The 24,735-nt window shown below is 36.0% G+C and overlaps 2 protein-coding genes across 12 annotated transcripts in view; one reads left to right on the forward strand and one right to left on the reverse strand.

The window, feature by feature from the left end:
• The window catches only part of LOC148223207 (uncharacterized), an 89,307-nt gene extending 69,053 nt beyond the window's left edge, over positions 1-20,254 (reverse strand). For all 5 annotated transcript variants that reach the window (XR_015804883.1, XR_015804882.1, XR_015804881.1 and 2 more), the window contains exon 1: positions 19,693-20,254. Coding sequence is in view for 2 of the 5 variants with exons in the window: in XM_088168110.1 (XP_088024236.1) it covers positions 19,693-19,852 (160 nt within the window). In the remaining 3 variants the exon portion in view is untranslated. The remainder of the gene's footprint in view (positions 1-19,692) is intronic.
• LOC106855884 (sodium channel protein type 1 subunit alpha) overlaps positions 19,999-24,735 on the forward strand; it is an 88,965-nt gene continuing 84,228 nt past the window's right edge. For 2 of the 7 annotated variants that reach the window (XM_088168098.1, XM_088168097.1), the window contains exon 1: positions 20,000-20,191. The gene's annotated coding sequence lies outside the window, so the exon portion shown is untranslated. Of the gene's footprint in view, positions 20,192-24,735 lie in introns of all 7 variants that reach the window. The other 5 variants (XM_088168099.1, XM_088168101.1, XM_088168100.1 and 2 more) reach the window with 5 other exon arrangements.

A 24,735-nucleotide genomic window follows, 5' to 3' on the forward strand; every position in this document is an offset into this window, starting at 1 on the left:
AAGTTTTAAAACCATGGGCACATTTATGTTCCAATATAACTGAAGCATACTCCAAGTGGCTCAGAAGTCTACTAGGATATAATAAAAATTTTGCAATTCCTTCACAACTCAGCTGTGAAAGGTATTGCAGGAAAGCAATGCCAAATTGTTATGAAAATAATTTGTTATAGTGCTGTTTGGTACTTTCAATGTTCAGGGTTTATGTAAGAGACATACTAACACAGCTGCTGGATAGTGAATGGGCACAGGGAAATCAGGGTCAAATCCTACCAATAAGTGAATTTTCCTGATCTTGAGTGATTTAGAAAAAAAAATTCATTCTTTGCTTATTATTAATGCAAAGTAATTTTCTTATTTTGTAGATTTACATTAAATTATTTTCTAGCATTCCAGTACAATGCATTGATCCTGACTCTCCTGATTGTGCGAATAAAGTAAAATTAGTTCTGACAGCCATAATGTTTATAAACCTAGTTATCATACAATCAGAATTTCATTTAAGTAGGTATATTTTATATCTCTGTGGCTTTCTCTTTTCCTCCTTAGAATTCTTGACATCTCTGGTGAGTAAGTTCTGGTGCTGGTGACTCACTGTGATTTTTGTTTCAGTAGCACTTCTGACAGCTGACATCTCTGAAAGCGGCTTATCCTTACTAATTGTCAAGTGGAAGGTCTAAATTAGGCCATAGTTTCACAAACATATTTAACTGCCATAAGGTGGCAATGTAAGTGAAAGAAGTAGTCCTTTCCCCCGGTTTGAACAACCATTTATACTTTCCTACAACAGACGGGATTGGGGAACTAAAAACTCAGTGAGAAAGAAAAAGTTTTTCCTTAACCTAGATAATTTTTTTATTCAATTCAATTTCAAGTACTATGGTGTGTTATATTTTTCTGATTTATTTGTATCTACCATAGTTTCTAAGTTATGAAATAATGCTTATTAAAAAAACACTCCAACAACAAAGAAACAAAGCAAGCAAACAAACAAAAAAACAACCCCAAATCCCAGGATAAAAACACATTAAAAACCCACAAGTAAAAATGCAAGAAGATATGTATGGAAACTCAGAAGCTCAACACCATTGTATTAGAACTTTCATTCTTTTTGACTAATGGAAAACTTTTCTGTGTATACCTAATATTTCAAGTTTCAGTTTATTTATAACTTTTTGTTCTGCTAAGAGGATTTTTTAGAAAACACCATTGTCTGGTACTGTATTGCTCTAAACTGTGTCAGTAGTTTAAGTGTGCTACCTCATAGCAAGTCTTATGTTCTTCCCTAAGTTTAATAATAAAAATAATCAGAATTAAAATATACTCAGGAGCAATCTTTAATTACATTGCTTTATTTTCCATGCCTCTGCTGCTGGTAGTTTTATAGCCCCAAATGTGTGATGCAAAATTTCTTAATTTTGTCTTTCAATCACTGAATTTTCAGTTCAGACATTACTTTCTTCAAAGTTTTGCCCAACAGGAAACTGCTTTCTTGTTCTTTCAATGTCTGAGTCACAGTCACCCTTTTATTTGTATCTCCGAAGCAGGCATGTGTAGCTACTGATTTACCAGCCAGTCATTTAATCTGCCCATAAGAGAAGTTAAAGTTGTGTAGCTGATCAACTTCACTTCTGATTGATGATTTTTAAACCTAAATCCTTTTTAACCCTTCCTGGGAGATACCTTTCCCTACCCAATGAACAATTAGACATAGGTATGGCTACAATGCAGTCCATAATTGATCCATAGTCCCACCTCTTGAGATGTGCTCATTCTGGTTATTCCAGCTTCCAAGAGCACAGTCGTCTACCAGTGAATGTTAAGGGGTGTTGAGGTAGACTAAGTCAGCACAGACTGCTTCCATTTCAGAAGAGGGCTGTGCTGCAGTTCTGTGTAGAGGAATTCCATCTGTTACTCTGTTGTAGTATAATCAGATGTATTTCTGTCTGATATGAAGCTGTGCCTTGGCAGAGGCAAAGTGAGATGGCAGCAGGGTAGGTGTGTTAAGGCAGAGGCAGTGACCTGGTGAGGTAGGAGGAGGAGGACCCAATATTGTGGTTTGGCAACTACCATAGGCAAAGGATAGGATAACTTGGGTATGTGGCAATTGTATAAAATCTGGGGTAAGGAATAAGATGACATCCACTCAGTGAATTTACTTCCACTTTAAAGTTGACTTGCCCCTTTTAGTTGTGTGTCCCTGGATTGTTTGTTCTGTGAAAACCGGTGAATTTTTAGACTAATTAAAAAATTAAAATTGTTCGGTTGGATTGTTTTCTGTATTTTGAGCACGCATAACAAATGATTAGTGAAGAATGCATAGAATCTTGGGATTAATATAATTCCCTCTTGAGGATTTGCCTAACTTGAAAGTGCTTCATGCATAACTGCCTTTGCCATAGCCATGTTTTCCAAGGATCAGAAGAGACTCTTTTTAAAGGACTCTTTATTCAATTAAAGATAAATCTTTGAATTCCAGAGATCTTTTTTGAAGCAAGTGACTCCATGCTTTTTTTACAAAATAGGCTGTGTATATATATATTACCATGCAGTTGATTTTTTTTTTTCAATTTCTGCACCAATTTTTCTTCAGGTATTCATAGTCAAAATTAAGGATTTTTATCTTTTTAATCACTGCCTAATGTCTGACGTAACATATAATAAAAATAATATTAAGACATAATCTCCCATGAGGTAGGGTTTTTTCATTCTAGCATCCTGCCACCTCACCTTTAATGGCTTTTTATCACTTTTGGCTGCCTCAATTTATCAAACTGAGTCATGCCATCAGGAAGCAAACTCTACCTAAGCTGAATGGAAGGATTCCCAGATGGTGATTTTTTTAAGTCATTATGATATGGTTATTTCACATTTGTGAGCAACAAATTTTTGAGAAATTCTCCCAGTCTTGAAAACCTTATCAATCATTAAATTTCAGAAATGCAGCTGGTAGCAGCAATATATCTTTTGATAAAGAATATACATTGATTTGCTTCTTTGAATAACCATTTTTTTGATATGAATATGTGAACTATGCATTTGAAAATAGTTGATTAACCTAATAAATAAGTATGTCATGTAATTATACATGCCTCAGTAACAGAAAAAAAGGATAATTTTTTGGCTTTAAATGATTTATTCAGAGCAAGATTCCCCTACAAATAAATAGAATGATCCTTCTTCATCTTTGGGCTCTCTGCCAAGGCTCATGAGTATGGCAAAAAAATTAGACTGAAGGCTTTAAAATTAGATCTCACCTGTCTCTTCCCAAATGCTAATAAAATGGAAGAAATAACTAATTTGTATTCCAGGCTCAATAAATGTTCCAAGATTTTGGGGGCTAAAATGGGGAGACTGGGCTGATTCTGCAGTATGCTTGCTGAGCAGGGGGTTAGATTTTGGAAGCAGGCTGCCAGCATGCTCTGCAGCAGTTTGCAGGTGTAAGGACAGCAACCTTTTGCAGTTTGTGCTCCCAGAAATCCACTGATATTGTTGATGCCTTTAAGAGAATATTGAGAAATTCAATAAATTTCTGGTTCCTTGGAGGCTTTTGGAATTAATAAATGCTATGAAGTCCAGAGGGATGAACTAGCTAAAATGTCTTCTTCACTACACAGACTCAGGGAAATGTCTATGTTACTATAGTAAATAGTAACAAACCTGCTAGTGCTGTTTCTTACGTGTGTAGGAACACATACTGATAGTGATTCTTTGGCTTTAGTGGGGTTTGTTCCAAGTGCAGAATGTAAACTAATTTAATAATGAACTTCAATAATAATAATTTTAAAAAGCAGTATTATTCATGGTTGCAATATTTTGGGGATTAAATGAGAGCAAAAAAAGATCCAGAATAGCTCCTGTGAATTTATTATTTCAAGGTGAAAGGTAGACATATGCTTATTAGTTGTGTTTTGCTGATTTTTTTTCAGGACAAAATTGAAAGGCTGATTACATGTGCCGTGCTAAGCAAAGCTAGTGCATGGTAGCTTGAGAAATAGCCTGGAATGTAGCAGAAAAGCTGCAGGCTGGTGGCTGCTATAGTGGGTAATTGAGCGAAGTGTGGAGTTACTCACCTGTAAACAAAGCAGACAGTCATTACTTTGAGCCGTGTTTTATTAGTAATTAAAAACCTACGCAGTAAATCTGCTGGAGAGGTGTACATTTATACCTGTCACGTGGGGAGGGAGGGAGGCATCAGGTTCAGAGAGCCTGAGACTTCTGTGTTAGAAAAACAGGCTGGTTCCAGTAGGTTCAGCTATGGGGAAGGATGTGGAGTGGCAGAAAGCAGTGCTACATCTAAAAAGCCAAGTGCCATCAACATTAGGTGACAGAGACTTAGAGCTAAATGCTTTTTTGTGAATCTGTGCCTGAACCCATCACACTCAGAGTACACAGACACGTGGGAGCAGGTCTGCAGGAGCTCATTTCAGTCAGATTGATGTTTTTTACCTGCCTCAGTATAAAAACAGATGGGTACCTCTACAGAATGCTACCCTACTATTCCCATTTTTCCATTTGTTTAATGAGAAAGAAAGTGGTTTGATTTTGGTGGCCGTAATAGAGATATGCCTGATTTGCTGCTGCTTTATTCATTGCAGTGCAACTGACGTGAAAGTGAACCTGTTGTTCTCTGGAATGATGAAGACACAGGGAAGTAATTTCAGATTTGTTTTTTGGTTTTTTTTAACTTCAACATAAAATTGAAGTTCCTTCTGTCTCCCAACTTTGCCATCCAAAGAATTACTAAGTACAACATTGAATGAAGCATTCAATTTTGTTCAGGTTTTCTTTTAAAAGGTTTTCATACTTTTCATTTTATTACAGAGGTATTTTAAAGGGGAAATTAAAAGAGGATGATTAGACATTACCTAAGAATTCTGTGTACTGTCAGTTATACCATGGCACTTAAACAGACTTCTGGTAAATAGAGTTTCCTCTAGTACTATTTTTAGTATTTCTTGGCGTGTCTTAAAAACCTTTTATTTCCTGAATTGCTGTTAATTCCAATTAAAAATAGAGAGTGCTACTTCATTTCGCTTATTATAAATGAGCTACACCCCCTGTTAGCTTTAGATCATGAAGGCAGCAGATTAAATGTCTCTAGGACTTTTGTGATTGTGAGCAGTTACCGTCTGATGGATGTTCAGCAGCCTATGTGAAATGAATTAGTAAATTTTTGGAGCAGCATAAACAAGCCTGCAATGCTGTGCTGCCTATTCTCTACTTAATAGACAGGCCAATTCTCTGGAGATTGCAGTCTGGCACCTCTTGTAAGTTCTGCGTTTACTTAAAATTCGTTATTAATGGTTAAGTGCTTACAGCACACTAGATATTATAAAAAGTACAAAGATACAGTCCCTGCCTGGAGGAGCTTACTGTAGAAGGGAAGCAGAACCAACTTGTTCTTTTCCTACACAACAAATACAGTTTTCATTGTGTTTTATTCAAATTCTCTTATACTCAGAGAATATGGGCTTCAAGGCAGTTACACAACATTTCTTTACTGGCTTTCCTATTACCCAGCTCAGAGTGAAAGAACTGTCAGAGCCTGCCTGGCTATATGCAGTGTGACAGGTTTCACTGTTCAGAACAATTGGTCCCAACTGCTCTTATTTCTTGTTTAAGGTTTCAAACCACTTTTGAAAGCTATCAAATTTCACGTTAAGCTCCTTGGGAGGAGAAAGAATGAGTTTCTGGATGGCAAGACAAGCCAGAACTGATGCACAGTGAATAGCATGAGAGGCATAATATTACTTGGAGGGATTTCTGACAAGTCTGTGGCCCCTTTTCCATAAGGCAGAAAGTTTTATGATTTTCCTTTGGAGGGGCTGAGGAGAACAGGGAAATAATAGGTTATGCAAATGTGGCATTCTCTTGAAGAAAAAAAATATACTACCCTGCCTTTTATAAATAGAATGTGTATGATTTTGTTTGTATGATTTCTTCTCAGGTAAGAATTACTACATGGCACATTCGGGTTTTTTATGTCCATGGCTATACTTGGTCCAATCCGTTTAATTCCAGAATCTCAAGCACAGTCACCAGTTTTTGGAAAGCTTCATAAATAGTAACAAACTGTTAAACGTTAAGATTTGGCTGAATGAGGGAGAATTTGTAATTAAAAATAAATTATAAAATTGAAGGAAAAGTAGGAAGTGAATGACCTGAAGTATGTAGAGAAAGATATAAAAATAATCTGAAAAAATATAGATAGAGAAGAAGTGGGATCAAATAATGAGAAACAAAGCACCTCTGCAACAGTTTCTGGGTAGTGTGTGTTTTGTTTCTACTAGTCTGGTCTATGAATGAGTCAGTTGCTTTAATAGGACAGTAGATTATAATGAGAAAAAAGAAAATATTATTGGAAACCATCACTCTGGGGGCTCCTAAATGAAGGAGAGTTGAGGACCCAGGTCACAACAAGTGAGCTGGAAGACTCCTGGCTTGGCTGCCTACAGATCCCACTGAAGCTGACCTGTGAGTTGGTGCTTGGAGCTTGTCAGGACTATGGAAGTGCTGGCTGCAAAAAAGGGAACTGTCTTCTGAGAGGGCTGGTAGGTGTTAAGAGCTGCTCAGCTTCTTCCTGATCAGTGTGTAGGAACTTAGAGATCTTGAGATAATATTTTTAGCAAAACAAGTACTCCATGTAGGAGTTCCAAATATTTCCCCTTCTGTTAAATCAAAGCTGTCTAGTCATGATCCTATCATTAAATTCACAAATGGAATACATACAGATGCCATGTTCAGAAGAAATCGAGTAAGCTCAGCTCAGAAAAGTTAACACACAGCCACTCAGCTCACTAAAATTTCACTGTTCACTTCAGGACACCAGAAAATCCTTGTTTACATTTCAACCCTTTCTGTTGCTTTCAGACCCTTTTACCGACACATTCAAGTATATGTATCAATAATCTATTTTAAAGAGTCAGAAAGCACCACCAGTATCAACATATACTTTGCAGTAAGTGTGTGGTCCAAGGGGACCTTGACAAATTTACATCTGTTGTAAAGAATAGGCCAGAAGGAATACCAAGCTGATCCAAGTGTAGCTTCTTTCAAAATGTGTCTAATGAGGGATGATCAACTGAAGAAAAAAAACAATTGAACTCAGAAAGTACATTAGAATAGGCCACAGAGGCAAAGAAGAGGTCTAGGATAGATATTTCAGGCACTCTTCAGCAAATCTGAGCAAAACTAGCTTACTCAGTACTCAAGACAACTTCAATGTAATTATCAAAATATAGATAATTGAAAGTATTCTCCACATTTGAAGCTCTTGACTGTGTAGTCAGTTCTAAAGTTAAGCATTCTGGATACCATCTGAGCAACATGAATTGTAAGTGTGGGGAATGAATCTTACTTTAGATGTAACCATTGAGACAGAGTACTGGAAGGTGATCCACATATGCAGAGTGCTGGAAAAAGTTTGGAGTTCTCTGAAAGGTGGTAATTTGTAAAATTACGCCTAGGCTTTGTTCCAACACACAAGTATTTTTTTTTTTAATTCCAGCTTATTTTTACATCAAAGTGGTTGGGGAAAACAACTTCAGGCATGGTGATAGATCAACCCAACTACCTCATATTTGCTGATTGAGATTTTTCAGTAACAGGCTAAGATCTTCTGAAATTTACTTTGCTTTGCTTTTTGAGTTACTGGAATATATAATGCATCAATCTTTTTGAAAACAGAAATGTAGATGCCAAGCATATTTGAAAGATGAAGAGGTTTTTATGATACACATAGCATGCATATGTGCTTTCCTCTAGAGACCCTCCTAAACATAAGCTCACACATACGCCTTTAAAGCAGCTATAGAAAAATGTCTGGGTTTTCTGATCAGTCCTTATATCTCGTGATGAAAAGAGTTCCCAATGGCAGCATATTTCCCATTCTGTGTTATCTGGATTTGGCTTAGACAGGATTTTATCTCCAAATCATTTGGGTACAGGCAAGGAAACACCAAGAGGAGAGGTCATAGAAATAGAGATACTTCCTGTAGTTCCTATACTACAGCATCTACAGGGAAATCAGACTTTTTAAACATGAACTGCAACATGTAAGTATAGCGTGACAGAGAAATACCTATCTACATGAGTGTACCCATCATATAAAGAAAAATGGGTTTTGCAAAAAATTATTATTTGGTAATTCCCTGTTAAACCGAATAATTTGGAATGTCTGCTCCCAAGCATAGTAGATTCCCAGCTATACTGGTTGAAAGAATTGGTAATGTAAGCAGGAAAGCATACTCCCATCACTTTCATTACTGAAAATCATTGTGCTCTTCTCTGAAAAACTGTAGGAAAAAAAATAATTAAAATTATGCTTGTAATGGCTACAGACTTCAGCCTGCAAATGCAGTCCAGAAAGTGAAATGCAGCAGTAACAGTAGGCAGCTTCCGAGGGTGCACACTGGGAATACTCCAAGAAGCAGTAAATACTTCAATAGCAAAATCTTCAAGACAGATGGAAAGTGAGACACACTCCTACAAAAACCCCATACATAGTTTCATGCAATGTTTTAAATTATTTATTATTATAAAATAAATAGAAAAAATACAATAAAAAAAATGGAAAAAAGTAATCTTTAAATAACAAACTCAGGAATTTTAATTTACTAAAACTAGTACAGTATTAAGTTAAAGTTAAGTAAAAGTTAACACTTTTTATTATATGACGTATTGCATTTTATTCAGCTACTTATTCTGGTCCTAGAAAATAAGATTTATTTGGGGAAATCTATTTTGTGCTACTGGTGTTACTACTGTCCTGGTAATATTTTAGACTAAAGATGTTATCATCCTTCTAAAGATTATTATTTTACTTTCTTTCAAAAATTTAATAATTTGTTCTGCACTTTGCTTGCAGGATTTTGGTTGAAAATTATCTAAAACAACTTTGATAATTATTTTTCTAGTGATTATTATAAGCTTAAGGTCCTTTGGGAAAATGTCAAATTATATGTCTATAATTACTTTGACTCCCTCTAGTTTCTGTTCAATAAAAAGTTACGATCAATAGCCCTTGGCACACAATAGCTGTGCAAAGCTCCTTGTCTCTGCAGGCAAGAAATTCCAGCCTGTATAAATGATGAATTCTCATCCCCACAAAAGCTTGTATTAAGTTGTCTGTTATTCGCCATTCATCCACAGATTGTGAATCCTCTTTCTCTAATAATTATATATTTATATCAGATAGACTGCAAAGATATTGGGAAATAGGAGAAAGCTATTCTCAGGAGCCTACTGAAGGAGTATTGGAAATGTTCCATAAGCTTAATACATTCTAATGGCTATTCCTAGCCAAGGGAACTGGTGATTGTAAGACTACAGGCCCATGTTGAACATGAGGCATGCAAAGCACACCAGACCAGCACTTGAATTAAGGTAAACATTACTGAATTGTTTTAAATCATTAGAGGAGCTGTGCTTTGTAATTTGATGCCATCTATGTAAGACCATCTTTTATACTGTTCTGAGTAGCTTCAGTGGGGCTTTGGGCATTTTTGTGGCACACTCTGGTTGTGTATTGGATTTGGGGAAAATTGAAAATACACAACTTACTGCTCTTTTGCACCTGCTGGGATGCACCAAAATCCATTTAATTTATAATTCAGTTTCATTGCCACGTTTCACCATCTATTGCTTATGTTGATAATGTCCAAAACATTTAATTACCTTGTGCTTGTAATACATCTGAAACAATACCTTTGAAATTTTTTTCCTCACATTGGAAAATAACTCTTCTGTACAAAAATTATTTTTAATGAAAATTTTAAAATTTGAAGCATTAACAAAATAGCAACACAAATATAACCAGAAGAGTAGAGAATCATTGAACTCTGAATTATCAAGAGTCATGTCTTAGCCTCATGATGACTTGCACAGGCCTGCTGCTGGTACTTATTTCCTGTTTCAAATCTCAGTTAAAATTACAGAAAATACTTTCCTATCATTCCCATCTTAAGGAGCCACCACATTTCACTGGAGCCAGTTGTATCATTCCTGATGGGATGGCATGCAGTGAGCACAGGCAAGGATGTGACCACCAGAAGTTTATCAATCGAGACAAGTGCTCAAATTATAGTCAAAGAGGGTTTGAGAGCCACAAAGCATTTTGTGAGAAGATTCAGTGTGGTCCACAGGTAAATATATGAATAGACACTCAGTATTCCTGGCACTAGCAGTAGTGCTTATGACTGTTGGGGTAGATTGCATCTTACTGAAATAGCAGAAGAAAGATGGGCAGCACACCATTAGGATAGATGAGAAGAAAAGGAGTGAAGCAATACATTATGTTTAATATTCTGAATGGTTGACATACCAGGCATGGACTCCGTTTTATTACTGTATATGAGAAGTTGAAATAAATTAGATGAATCAGTGAAGACTTAATGAACAACAGTAAGATTCCCTTGTTGTTAGCACAACTAATAGCAAGTTTCTGAAAATATGATGCCAGGAATACTGGAGGACTTCCAATCTAACTCCAAATTTATAAACACTAGAAATGACATTTTGAAAAACTATTTATTAGTTACATGAATGTCAGTTCGAAGTAAAATGCTGAAGATTTTTGGATTTGAACAACAAAAAATTAGAGGCTAAAGTGCTAATTATGGTAATGAGCACAAAGATAAATCTTGTCAAATGACTCTCTTTTTCAAAAAGATCCTAAATTTATTTAAAAAGGCAAGCGTTGAAGCATAGTTTTATTGTTTTGTGGGTTTTTTTAATGTTCTAAATATCGTACAGTTTAAACACTTTGGATGCAAGTAATCAAATTAGGTGGGCTACAGGCTGAGCTAATAGATTTAAGAATATTACTTATGAGGAGATGTATCTGAGTGGTATTATTTCTGGGAAGGGCCCTCTATAAATTGGTTCTTTATTTGGTGTAATTAATATTTTTTTCAGTTATGCACACTATGCTGTAATGTTCTTGATACTAAAGTTTGCAGATGACATGGAAGAAGGAATAAAGTTTATAAAGCTGGTATTTCAAGGCAAGCTGCCTAGTCTGGTTTAAATTGGAGTTGAAAGCACCTGATTTGAATGCAGTCAAATGCAAGATACAAGAATTGGGACTTCAGAATGTAGGATAAGAAAGTTCATTCTCAAATGAAATGAGAATGAAAGATTTAAAGGCAAAACCACCTCCAAGTGTATGGCCTGGGCAAGAAGGCAAATGTATTACTGTGGTGATGGGAATGGAGAGCAGCAAGTAGAAGCTGGGACATGAGCATGGTATGAGCTGGAACATGTGGCACTGATGAAGTTTCTTTAAAATATTCTGCCTTTTATTCAAGAAGGTCTAGTTAAATGATTGAATACAAAAAAGTGTTTTGAAGGACTGACAATGAGATTTAAATCAAGCTTAAATTATTCAGCTTCTGAACTTGATGAAAAGAAAATTAAGACACATGTATTACTGTTGGGTGGAGAAGGTATTAACTGGGAACTTCCCAGCTTGTCTGACAATGGAATAATTTTTTCTAAGAAACAGCAGTTGATACTAGATGAGTTCACCTTGTAAAATGTGGTTTATTTTAAATAGATGTTGGAACAGCTGATACAAAAGGCAGTGGATATAGAACTGGTCTGGGACTTTAATTCAGATTCAGAGCAAATCAAATATAAATTCTTCACTTCCATCATACAATTCGTTAACTTAGGAATTCCTCTTTTCCCTTCATCTTTAAAGAAGTTTTTCCTATGACTAATAGGAGCAGTTCTGCTTTAAGATTATTATTACAATCAAATTATGCCCTTTAGAGGTCATGAAACAACTTCTCGAAGATGCATAAAGTAGTCTATACTCTGTTTATTTTTTTTTTCTCTGAATTGCTTTGAGGAAGTTTAAATTAACTCTGGGAATTAGACAGTTTTCAGAATATACCTGTAGTCTGAAGGACTAATGGGGATGAGCCAGCTGCATCTTTCTCATGAACTCAGCTTTAAAGTGGTTGTTGAGCTTAGAGCTATCATTCAAGTCAGCAAGAAAGGAAGGGGAAAGCCCTTGAAAACCTTTATTCTGCAGCACAGGACATCTGGATACATTTCATCTAGACATCACTTATCATAGAGGCACTTGCTGTGATTTTTGTCTTCATTCTATGACCTTTGTCACCCCATTATTTAATTTCCTTCTGATTCCAGTCAAAATAAATAAATTGTGGCTTCATTAGAGAAGTAACTGAGCTAAATCCAGTGGAATGAAGCTAAGACTAAGCATTCTAGCCCATGAGGCCTGAAGTTCTATGAAGGAATATTGCTTATATTTTCCAGGTTTTTTTGCCTAAAATCACTGCTATATCTTAATGTGGCTGCAATTGAGTAAACATCATGGATTAGCATTCCTTTCTATATTTGAGTTGAAAATACTTAAGAGCAGCTCTTGGCAATGACAGATTTTATCATACTGCTCCAATTCTAGACTGATATGGCTATTCCAGCAGACTCAGAGTAACAAAGGGAGGGGCACAGGTTGTAGAAATAAAATATCAATATAGCCTCACAACCAAAATCAGCCCTGCTGGACCTCAAGCATTCTCTCAGAAGCGCTATGTTAAAAAAGTGAAAAATAAAAAAATCACTCATCCTATTCTCTTAGTCTTAAAGAAGGAGGTTGTTAAAGTTCAGTGGAAAATTCAATGTTTCCAGGAAGCTGGTGAATCAAAACAGAAATCCTGCAGGAAGGTTTGGGAGCCGTTTTTATGGGCAGAGTCCTATAAACGTTTCTGTTTCAGTTTCTATTCTAATGGCACTTGGGGACATGGTTTAGTGGTGAACACAGTGGTGCTGGGTTAATGGTTGGATGTGATGTTAGAGGTTTTTTCCAGCCTGAATTATTCTCTGATTCTGTTCGAGTTCCATAGTGATTCTGACTTGTGCTGTGAGAGAGAGCTCCATTTCCTTCCTAGAGGACTCTGTTTAGACCTGGAGCTTTCAGAAAACTTCAGCCAGTTGTTCTTAGGTGAATGAAAAGAGAGATTTGCATCACTTGATTTCCTTTGCAAATCCACCTTTGGACACAAGGAGACCAAAATCTAAATTTTGCAAGGCCATGATTCAAAGCTGACATAAATTGAGATACTTGTTCTGGGAGGAAGATGGTCTCTGTCAGGACTGTGACAGGCATCCCAATACTGCACTGTAAGCAACTGAAGAAGGAAGAGTAGAAACCTGTCTTTCCCAAGGTCATACTGCCACAGCTTCCAATAAAAAGTTAAAAACTGTTAAAGAAAATGCGATGAAGGAAAGAATTTTACTTCATTGAAGTACCTTAAACAGTAGAATTTGCTGAATTCACCTGAGGTTACCTGTTAAAAATAGGAACAGAAAAGTATTTTCCCTTATTGACCTCTAAGGACTTAGTGACTTGAGCATATACAGCTGAACCTTGGAGATTTACCCACTAGGAATGATTGAGACAAGGAGAACTTCTTCAGTAGATTTCTTTGAGATATCATTACTTTACAGTGTGGAATCAGTTTGAAAGAGATTAGCATAAAGAGCTAATATCATTTGATGATGAGGCATTTTAGGCATTGCTTTTGTCTGTTCACGGCTGGTTTTGTTTGTTTGTTTGATTTACTCTGCCTGAAATCAAACCATGGTGGCTTACAAGGACATTCCTTTTACTTTCTCACATAAGGGAAGGAAAAAGAGACAGCTAATGTCAAAAAGATGAGCAGGATAAACAAATACAACAGACTTTCATGTCTCTTTGTCCTGCAAACTTCAAAGTACTGTTCTTGATTATGCAATTATTGTGTTAATTGTTTTTATTTCAGAGTTTATTTAAATGAAAGATCAGTTAATAGTAGCCAAAATAATGCTTATTCTGACAGATAAAACAAATGTTTTAAAACAAGGCATTCTAGAAGTTACTGACTTTTCTTTAGATGAGATAGTATTCATATCTTTTTTAACTCTTTTGTGCAGTGCTGCTAAGCTCAGCATTAGACAAAGGATCACTTAAGTGTAAGTGAAATGTGCATGCAAGCCTAAGGTGTTGGCAAGGATGTACCTTGCTATGTAAATGATAGAACACTTGTTATCAGTCAGCAAAGGACTGGAACCTCAGAACGTGGGATTTGCAGAATATCACTGAGAGCCCCTGAGTGCTGCTCTACAGGGGACTGCCTTCAATGCACAAAGATTTGGGACATGTAGTGTATTGGTCCACTGTGTCATTCAGCACTGAATGAAGGTTGATGTGTTTACTACAAAGATATTATCCTAAAAGACTTGTCTCATTCTTACTAAGCTTTATCTTTGGGTGGGCTAAGGAGGAATGAAGACAGAAGCACACTCTGACCTAGATGCCTGAGCATCCATATTTAACTCTATATAGTTTGAAGGCTGTTTTTTGCCTGTGAGAGCTTGTAGTGTGCAAGTTCAAAATTTGGATATGGAATAAATAACCTGAAGAGTTTTGATTACTACTCAGTAAGTTCTCTGTGGAAAATACCAACAGACACTAGAGACTTGAAAAGTTACCTGAGACACAGGCTTCTTATGTAGGTAATTGTGAGCTCTTACATGGTAAACTATGCCCAAGTGACTAGGAACATCTTGGGAAGAAAAGCAAGAAACCAAAAGAGAATCTCCTGGAAACATCCAAACGATGGAAATAAAGAGGAACAAGAATGCAGGAGCTGGAACAACTTCTTTGGTGGGAACCAATGAGATGTATTGAAAACATTGAACAGGTCAGCCGCTCTTTGGTTATCCTGCAGTTACTAAGCATGTTTCTAAAATTTATGGTAAAGCAAAATACAAGAAGTATCACTTTTCTATAAAGAACTACATCTGAATTATTTTTCTTTTCTTCCCAAAAATATAGACATTTCAAAGACTTGAAAAATTAAAATTTAATGAAAGTAATATAATTTGTTTGACTGGTCTGGGCTCGTGTCAATTAAAGAAAGACAAAAATAAGGTACTTGGATCCAGAATGAAATTGAAGTGATGAATTTATGCCTTTTAGCTAAATGTGAGTACTGATTGCATCTTCATGTGTTGCTAGAGGGGATAACCAGTCTTGTGAACGTGTTCGCTGTAGTAGGTCCTTCAGGATTTTGTGTTAGCCAGTTCTGCATCTGTGTTAAATCAATATCACAAATGGTGCGTGCTGAGGGCTATTTAGGAGGGGTTTGGGGAAAAAAAAAAAAAAAAAAAAGAAAAAAAAAGGCACCTTATTGCTTTTAGTGCTAATGGTACATTCATTATGCTGAACTATAAATCTGTTTTGCCTGATACTCTTCTTAGGCATCAATAATGGCTTGGAATTCAAGGTACTACAACTACAATTTCTAGAAATGTTCTGATGGATGACTGACAACTTAACTTAATCTCCAAAACTAAGTGTGGTTCCTTTCTTGCTCTTAAGCTCATAAAAGCTAATTTAGGGACATGCTAAAAATAATTAAAATCTAAATTCAACATCCTGGAATCAGTGACAGAAGAAAATCCAACAGAAAAGCCTGCCAGTAGTAATTATTTTCAGTTGATAAAGATCATTCATTTGCTCAAAATAAATAGGCATATTTATTGAATGGTTAATTAACTGCTTTTTCATTTTTCAACTTCTTTCTTTCCTCCTACTTTTGCCATTCTCTTTTAGTATTAATATGCAAAACAGCAGATTTTTTTTATTTTTATGAGATAAGTACAAAAATAGTCGCTTGGGAAATCAGTTTATAGACACTCTCAGAGGTATAATAGGCAACCCTATGTATCTTACAAAGAATCTTGAAAAGGAATTTAAAATACTATCATAGCTAGTTTTATTGTAGAGGAAGAGATGTCAAAGAGAAATGAAAGAACAGTCCATGAATATTAAGATTACTGTGACCTTGACCTATTTAATGTTCATAGTTTAATTGTAGGTTTTTATGCTTAATTGGATTATAATTTTTCAGCTATTTTCTGGGATAATGTATATTGTTAAATATCAGAAACAGCATGTGAGTACAAAATTACAAAATAAGTGTTACCTATCTGAGGAATAGAAGAATTCAAGACATCAGTGTTTACCTTTCATGACTGGAATACTTAATCATTTGGAGGAAAATCAGGGACCATCCTGTAAATTTGTGGGGTACTAAATATTGTCAAATACTAAGGAAAGGAGACTTGAAAACATTGACACATCTTAACATCTAAGATGTTTGAAAATATGACTGCTTTTTAAAATGCTGTTTAATTCAGTTGCAAGTGGTAAGGTATATGATACCTTAAGGACAAAAGGGTATTTAGAAATATTCTTCTGCCTCTCTGAATATTGGCATTAGTTAGATATCAGGAAGTTTAGACAACTAAAGGAGAAAAACATTCCTCTTTGACTAGTCCTCCAGTGGTCTTCATTGTGATATGACCAGGTCAAATAATAAAAAAATATATGCAGAGTAAATTGAGGTCTTGAGCTGCTAGACAGTAATATTGAAGAAAGAAATCAAAAGCTTTAGCTGCCTGTTTGAAAAGGGAGGTATGTGATACACATTTATAGGTTTTGTTTGCAGAAGTAGCAAATGGAGAGAAATGGCCAAAAGTCTTCAGAGAGTCCTGGGTAAAGGACTCCTATAAGCAATCCCCCTCTTTCTCCATTTATAAGACCAGGTATTATCGAGTCTAAGTACAGGAGTTCATTTTTTGAAGACTTTGAGCCATTGTTTACACATTTCAGCATGACTCACTTGTGCAGGTTGTTCAGGAACACAAGGGATAAATTATTTTGAGAAAAGAAAGAAAGGTCAGAGAAGGACAGAAAAAACGCCAAAAACCTGCACCACAAGATATTGAAGTTGTCTCTCCAGTCACTGATACCAAAGCATTTTAGTGTTTCAGCAGATCCCAAATGGAATCTATATTAGTATGAGCAAACCTCAAGCAATCATTTATTTATGTGCAAGGCATCTAAGAGAAAGGTGTCTAAAAAAAAAGCCCTGTTTACTCAAGGTTGTTGGCAGGAGTAAGGTCTATGAGATACTGCTTCCTTCATTTCAGCATGGGACAGAAAGGATCTTGTGGAAATAAGCTCAGCAAGTAAGGGAAATTTAGTGGCAAGCACTGCAAACCTCTGTTACCGTATTTTCCATAAAAGAAAAATTCCAGAATTTGTTTCATAGGCTTACAGTCTTCTGTGATAATGACTAGCATTAACTTTGTAACATGTGTGGCAAGAGTTTAGCTTGTTTTTTTCCTCCTCACATTAAGCCCCCGAACATACATATTTTTATCTCCATCCTCATGAGGGGTTATCTAGTCCATTCTTTTCCAAACAGCAGATTTTTCTGCAGTCATTTCCAAAAGACTTTTTCAAAAGATTTTTAAAAGGATTTTTTTTCAAACTGCATTTACTTTATTTACTTTGACCCTCTATTTGCTGAGGTATCAGAATAATTACTTTGTTAGTTGAGTGTTATATAAACTTGATTTATTTTCTTACCACTTCAGGCATTAGACATTACTACTCACATTACCAGTGCAGCTGGGTCAGAAAAAGTCTTTTGCTGAAAGTCCTACATGTCAGCAATTTCTGTATCAATTTGTGTTTAGATGGTCTTGACTTGCTTGCAGATCAAACCCAAGGAAAAATGCTTATAGGAGTTACTGTAAACTGAAAAGTACTGTGGCTCAATGGAAGAGCAATTTGCCTGCTACCTGAGAGAAGTAAAAAGTATTTATCCTCCAGACAAAAGCTGTGGCTTTCAGGTGTATGTTTGCAAACTATTACACTGGCTTAATCTATCCTCTTGAGAACAGACTGCAATGAGGTTGTCCTCTGGTTGGGTACACTGTTATAGGAAATATCATAGAAAATGAGAGTGGAAAACTTTGAAGGAATATCCAGTTCATCATTTAGCCCAAAGATGGAATCAGCTCTATCAACTTAGACAAGTTTGCCTGAACTGCAACATCAAGCAAACTGTATATGGCCTTTGCAATGCTGCCAGCCAAATTTGCATTTTGTTCATTTAGGTATGTCACCTTTTGTACTCAATTTCTGTGTATTGGGTTGGGTAACCTGTAGTTTATCGATGAACTTTCTTTATTTTTCTACCTGATGCAGTCAGCATTTGGTTATCTCTAGTCAGACTGTCCTGTTCAGTGCCATGGATGTGGAGACACTTGAAATTGCTTTAGGTGAGCACTTTGTCTGCTTTGCTGTTTGGAGTGCCATGACCAACAGAATTGCTGGTTTTTGCACCTTAAGTAAACTGTCCTTGTGTATTTCCAAAGCCTAATACAGGTCATGATATTTTCAACTCTTTATTAACCCAGGCCAAGTATGTAAACAGATTTTTTCTAAAGCAAGCACTCTTATTTAACACTTGAAACACACCGAAAGTAGAGGTTGGTACATACAAATTATGAAAAGTTTTAACAGGGACTCCTCATTAGTAGTCTAAACCAATACATGGAAAAAGTAAATGCTCCAAGGTATTTGTAATGTTATTTTCTGAAGATTGGAGAAACAGTTACTGATTTCAAATACAGAAATATTTGTTTTTTAAAAATCATTCTCAAATTGTATTTTTCTTGGGTTTTAGTTTTTTTCCACATTCTTAACTCAAGTATGCTAACTGTATGTCTTACTAGCTTATTAGTGATCTGCCTTGTATTTCAAATGCTTCTGATTTTTTTCTCTTTTTCCTTGTACCTTTTTTTTTTTTTTTAATTCTCATGAATGGAAAAAGGAAAGCATTCAACAAGAGACAATGAAAATATATATTTCAAAAACCAGTGAAAACCAAGCACTTTTTTTGCCTGATCAAATTTGATAGAAAAGTCATTGTAAGTTTATCTCAAAAGGAGAAATATAAAGAAAATAGATTTGGAAGACAAAAATTTGGATTATTTTTATCTCTTTCACCTCGATTTTCCCTTTTGAGATCAGAGCTCCAATCATGTTTAGTCTAAGGACATAACTAATATTAATAAAGTCTGCACCTAACCTGACTTCTGTCAGTGTTGCTCATTGAGACTTAAAACTTTTCTTTACCTGACTTCTAATGTTGCCACAGAATTTTATGTCCAGTTGCATTTACTCTTGATCACATCTAATCAAGCAGTTTCAAATATAACCACAAAACATCTTAGTGAAACCTTTGCCTTCTTTTCTAAAGAGAAACTTTATCAATCAAAATATTTATTCAAGAATAATGTGTATATGCATTATATGTATTTAAGGCTCTTTAGTAACTATTGAATCATTAAAATGAAATAAATGATGGAATACAAATTATATGCAGTAGTTTTAATTTATATAAAGTGCTTTTTTTAAACAAGGTTGTGTAGGTTTTTAATAGCTGGCCAAGCTTGAATACTTTTTTCTCCTTTTGTGCCCTGCAGAAAAGTGCTGATATGACCCAAACAGTAGTAAACTACAAAATATACCAAGGCTTCTCTCAAGAAAAAAACCAAACAAAACAGAAGCAAAGAAACACCAGAAATGACTGTAAATATCTTCACAGCAGAGAATGTATCTTACCCATCATTTTCTTGAAAAATCAAACCTCTGTAATAGAAGCAGTTTAACCCCTGTAACACCATGTACAACAGGTAAAAAATGGTTACTTTCCAGAAACTAACCTGCATGCAGTAAGATCTATTAGAGGGAATAGCAATTCCTTTTGGAGATTAATCCCAGACTTTATCTTCTACCAGTGCTTTCCTGCTACTCACCCGAGTAAGCAGTGTCCAGGCAGGGCTGTGCAGGGCAGTGTGTGTCGGTGCCTGCTGTCCGGGCAGCTGCAGTCCTGGCAGTCCTGCAGGCGCTGTCACAGGAGCTGTGCTGCCTGCGAGCAGGTGCAGCTGCAGCTCCAGCCTTGCTGCTGCCTCGCATTTGTAACACCCTCACTGCTTCCGGTCATTCGTTCCAGGGCAGGAATGACACCAGCATTTCTGAGCTCTTCTTGTGCTTTCTCCCAGAACAGTCAGGGAGAGCAGACTTCGTGATCTCCATGCTAACTACCAGCCTGCCTGCTCCCAGTTCTCCCTACTTCTGCCAGTGATGACATTCAGCTTGCTCCTCCACACAGGATACAGCACTGCTTCCTCATTATGTAAGGCAGTCTAGGTCAAGTGTAGGAGAGACACTGCTGGCCCGAGCAAGCTGCTGGATTGCTCCCTCAGCTTCATGGGGTCTGGAAGCTGGATCCTCATCTTTGCTACATCTTCTTGGGTGAGTGTTTTTGCATGATTTAAATGGTTACTGTGCTGCTTTTCTATGCAGATAGCTGTCAGCCATGCTGTGAATTGCAGAGATCATTTCTTAGGTGAAACCAGCTCTGTCAGCATGAGTGAATTAACACAGTAGTTCTTCTAGGCATCTCAGCTTTAAGACACTTCGCAAATAAATAAATCATAAATCGGGTTTGTTAAGAAACGTCCTTTCTAACCATATGGGGATTAGTGTTAATTTGACTGATTAAGCAGTGAATTAAATCCATTTACTCGAAGATGGTGTGGGAAAGCATTATTGGATATTGCTATTAGCTCTGAGAGGTTTACTGCAGTTCTTGGCTGTTGCATTTTTTTAGCCTTGCAAATTAGAAATACGCTTCTCCTATTAATCGTAACAAAAGAAACAAAAATTGTATTTAATTTTCTTATACTCTGTGGTTATTTTTTGAAGCAGCAATTAAGCCCAGGACGCTATTTGCTATGTCCTGCATGAATGTGTGAATCTTTATGCTTCTGAGATATGTAAGGTGAATACTGCAGATAAAATTACATTTAAGTGATTACTCTGCAGAATGCCAGAACAGTACGTGGGAGCTAGATATATATTAGAAGGTAGCTTTTATTCATGAACCATGTAGTATTCAAAGACTTTTTTTTTTTGTATTTCAGCCCTGCTGAAAATCAGTCTGTAACAAAGAATAGAACAGGTTTGTCCCTAATTATACATACTGGCTATTGTCAGGTGCTGGAGTGTCTGATCATACTGGAATGCAGTAGAAGAGGCCCTGGAAAGTAACAGCATAACACCGATACTGCAGTATCATATAAGGAATTTCAACAAGACTAGCTTGCTTGCTGAGGAAAGCTAATAAATCTGGAAACATTTTTAATGCATTTGAGAGATTAATTGGAACACTTGTCTTTATGTGCAGTACCTTGGACAGCAACTTTTTTGTTCCGTGGTACAGGGAGTCTCCTTCGTGGTACTCAGCAATCTGTGAAAATTAATACAAATTTAAGATACATAAATGAATTTAAAAATACTGAGGAATGTACAATTAAAAAAAAACAAAACCAAAACTAAGAGGAACTTTGGTCAGAATTGTATCAATGCACTGCATTTAATAGCTTACTGCCAAGATTTCTTTTAATATTAAATTTAAAATAGTGGTGTTTATATTGAATTATATTAATGAGTGTCAAAATAGTAAATTAAGAATGCAAAATTGTTGGCAATTTACAATATGGCATTTACAAAATTTCCATGTCTAATAGGTTACTGCTTACTTTAAGTGGAAATGCCAAGGTCCCTTAAATCAAAATAAGATTGGATATTTATATAAGTTTCTGTATTAATATCAGATTAAAACTAATTTTGGTGGGAAGAATGTAAGCCTAGAAGCCTTTTAAATGTGTTTTTTCTCCCCATTAAAAAACCTAATTGTTCCTCACATTGTTCTAGAAATAATTAATTTCAACACTTGTTCCAAATTGAGGTGAATTGTTTTATCATTTTCTTATTGTCTTTGAAAGCTCTCTTTTTCTGGAAAAGAACTGCCAAGCATTTGACTGTCTTTTCATCATGGTCTTACCAGTTACTATATTTTTTTTTTTTTTTTTGTAATGACAGTTGTATAGATCTGTGCTGTGATTTATTAACTATACCAGGCTGCTGCCTTTGTTAATTACATTGTGAAAGTTAGACTCAAGAAAGTATAGCTCCTTTTTGGTATCTTGATAACACCTCTGTTGCAATGCAGCATATTACATTGTATAATATTTTATAGACACCACTTCAGACTTCAAAATGCAGAAGTTTGTCTTTCAAACAAACTTAAATTAATAGCATAGTACAGGAGCATAGAACAAAACTGCTAGGTACCATGAATTATTGTAATGATGTACTTCACATTCTTTGTCTCTTGCTGCATGAAGTGTTCTAAAATAGTTACACTATTATATATGAGTACACTGTGTTCCATCCCTTTTCAAGTGTGGGTGCTTGAGGTATTTTCTTACAGGCCCGAGGAGTATTAATAACATATCTATTCAATTAGAAGAAAAAAAAGTTTTATTGTCTTTAAATGTATAGTGATCTTCTGGAAGTCTTATTTTTATTTTTTGCATCATGGTTCATAGCAGGACACACAGTACTTCTCAGCAGAGCAAGTAGGATACAAAGTGTTAGAAGATGGTGTTTCCTATGTGTATTCATATATCCCATATCCTGGTATATCAGTTTGGGTCTGAGAAATTGAACTTGAGCTGTTTTGAACCCATTACACTGTGGGATATTGGTTGTTAGTGTTCAGTACCTCCTCCTGGTATTTTTCTGCAGTTTACTGTAATTGTCCAATCCGTGGCTACATCAGTAGCTTGCTTTCAATATTCTTTATATTTCCTCAAACTATAGTATGCAGCTGGATTTTCTGACAAACTCCACTTTTTCTCACAACACTAGGATTTTCTGTACTGCAAAGGAGTTTCTTTGCTCTCTTCATAGTTATGGAAATTACACTAAAACTGAGGAGTATAGAAACAATACCAAAGTGTGTCAAATAAGTTGTTCAGATCTCAGGTTTTATCTGTCCATTTTAGTTGAGTAGTTGAGATACATGTTGTGATGACACACATATGCTAAATTAGTGCTAAATTCAAAAGGAAAGACTAAAAATATTAGTGTTTTAGTTTATGTCATGTAACAACTAAATATGACTGTAGTAGTATAAGATGACAAGCTTTCCATGTAAGTTTGGGCTCACAAATGCAGATCGTTCACTGTCTAGAACTGCTAACTTTCATTTGCATCTAGTACACAAAAGTATTCCTAGTGTGACAAAAATCTATTGCTGTAGAAACGTGCTTTACCTATTCTGATTAGAAGCTGGCAGATGTGCTTTGTTCCTTATACAAAAAGTTACTATGCTTTTAATTCAGAAATTTTCCTTGCTCTTCCTTCAAACTGGCTGGATGCAGTTTTCTGTGTTGCTACAGTTTGTCTTGTTTTTCAGGTAGGTCCTGGGTCTCCATCATGATGTTTTCCCATCCTTAACTGCTTGGATAGCACTTCTGTGACTGCAGTACACAAGTTTACATTAGTTCACAAGTTTAGAAAGAGAAAATGTCTCTTGGATCATGATGTTCACCAGTGTGTCCACGGAGGATCTTGGTTGGCTAGTCCCTTACCTATTAGATGAATTACTCCATTAGCTGTTCTCCACACCCACTGTAATTCATAGAATTCATTGCTAGAACACTAGAAAGAGATACTGTGAAGAATCAAGGGAGCTTTTTTAAAAAATGTTTTGGTAAATAAAATGTACCACATAAACTTTTATTAAAAAGATACATATATATTGCTCTTAATACTTTATTAATTGAGCATAACATTCTGCATTGTTGCTTATGTGGTTTACTTGCCATGGCTGAACATCTGAACTTCTAAAGTTAATTTTGAAGATTTCTCTAGAATGCCCACAACTGTGTTTGCAGCAAAAAAATGCTGAAACATAGTTGTTTGTTGCAGAAAAAATGATGAAGGATAGAGACAAACCTACATTCCCTTTTAAATTCATTTGCAGTTCATTATAAGGTCATTTCAGAAAGGGAACTGTGCTGCAGAGGAGCACTAGAGAAGGACTTCCAGATGAATCATTTCATGCACTGAAGAAAAACAGACTCTCCTAATGCATGGTGATCACTAAGGCTTTTGAGCCAAAAACTTACTGGGCTGTTCTTCACCAATGATGTTAAATATTTACACAGTGTTCCTGAGGTAGGACTGGTCAAAATTTGTATGAGGACAAGTGAACCACAGATCCCCCTCCATTAAGGCAAAGTTACCAGGCCTGCAGAATGTGAAATCTGCAGGATTGCAAGCTCATGGCTCATTGGAAGTGTGCCTGGCAGCTGTGTCCCTGCTGAGCGTGCCATGGAGGGTTTCCTCGGCGCCTGGTGGATGGCTGCTTCAGCCCATGCCCATTTTCTCCTTGGGCACTCAGGGAGGGATTTGTCACCACACCTGCATGAAGAACTACTCAGAGATTTTCAAACTGAATGCAATGATTATCTTTGACTTGGTTGGTTTTTAAAATGATTTGACTAGCTATTAGCAGTTGACTATTTGTTTACAGATGGAAAAAAGGCAAATATTAGGTATTGGGGAGGAGAGGAAAGGGAAACCATATTTTATTTACTAACTTTCCATCTATCTGAGAATTGGAGCAGCTGTGGTTGAGAAATCTATACCTTTTTTGTTTTTTTCAGTTGTGATGCAATATATAACACTGTAAATAGACAAGAATTCATGAGATCTTTAGCAGTTGGAAAGAAGTTGCTTTTGTGTTGATCAAATCTCTCTCAAACCCCATAACAGATGACAGTCTGGTTCAAGAAGCCACCAAGAGAAGCTTGTTAAGATAATCAGAAACTCTGTCACTTTTCCTGACAATGTAAGCTGCTGGAGCTGAATTTGAGCACCTATTTATACTGTGAGCAGTGAAATTGGAGCCATGAGAAATCTGCTTGGAAAAAACAGCTTTC

This window comes from Sturnus vulgaris, chromosome 7 (assembly GCF_052056855.1).
Source record: "Sturnus vulgaris isolate bStuVul1 chromosome 7, bStuVul1.hap1, whole genome shotgun sequence".
NCBI classification, from domain to species: Eukaryota; Metazoa; Chordata; class Aves; order Passeriformes; family Sturnidae; genus Sturnus; species Sturnus vulgaris.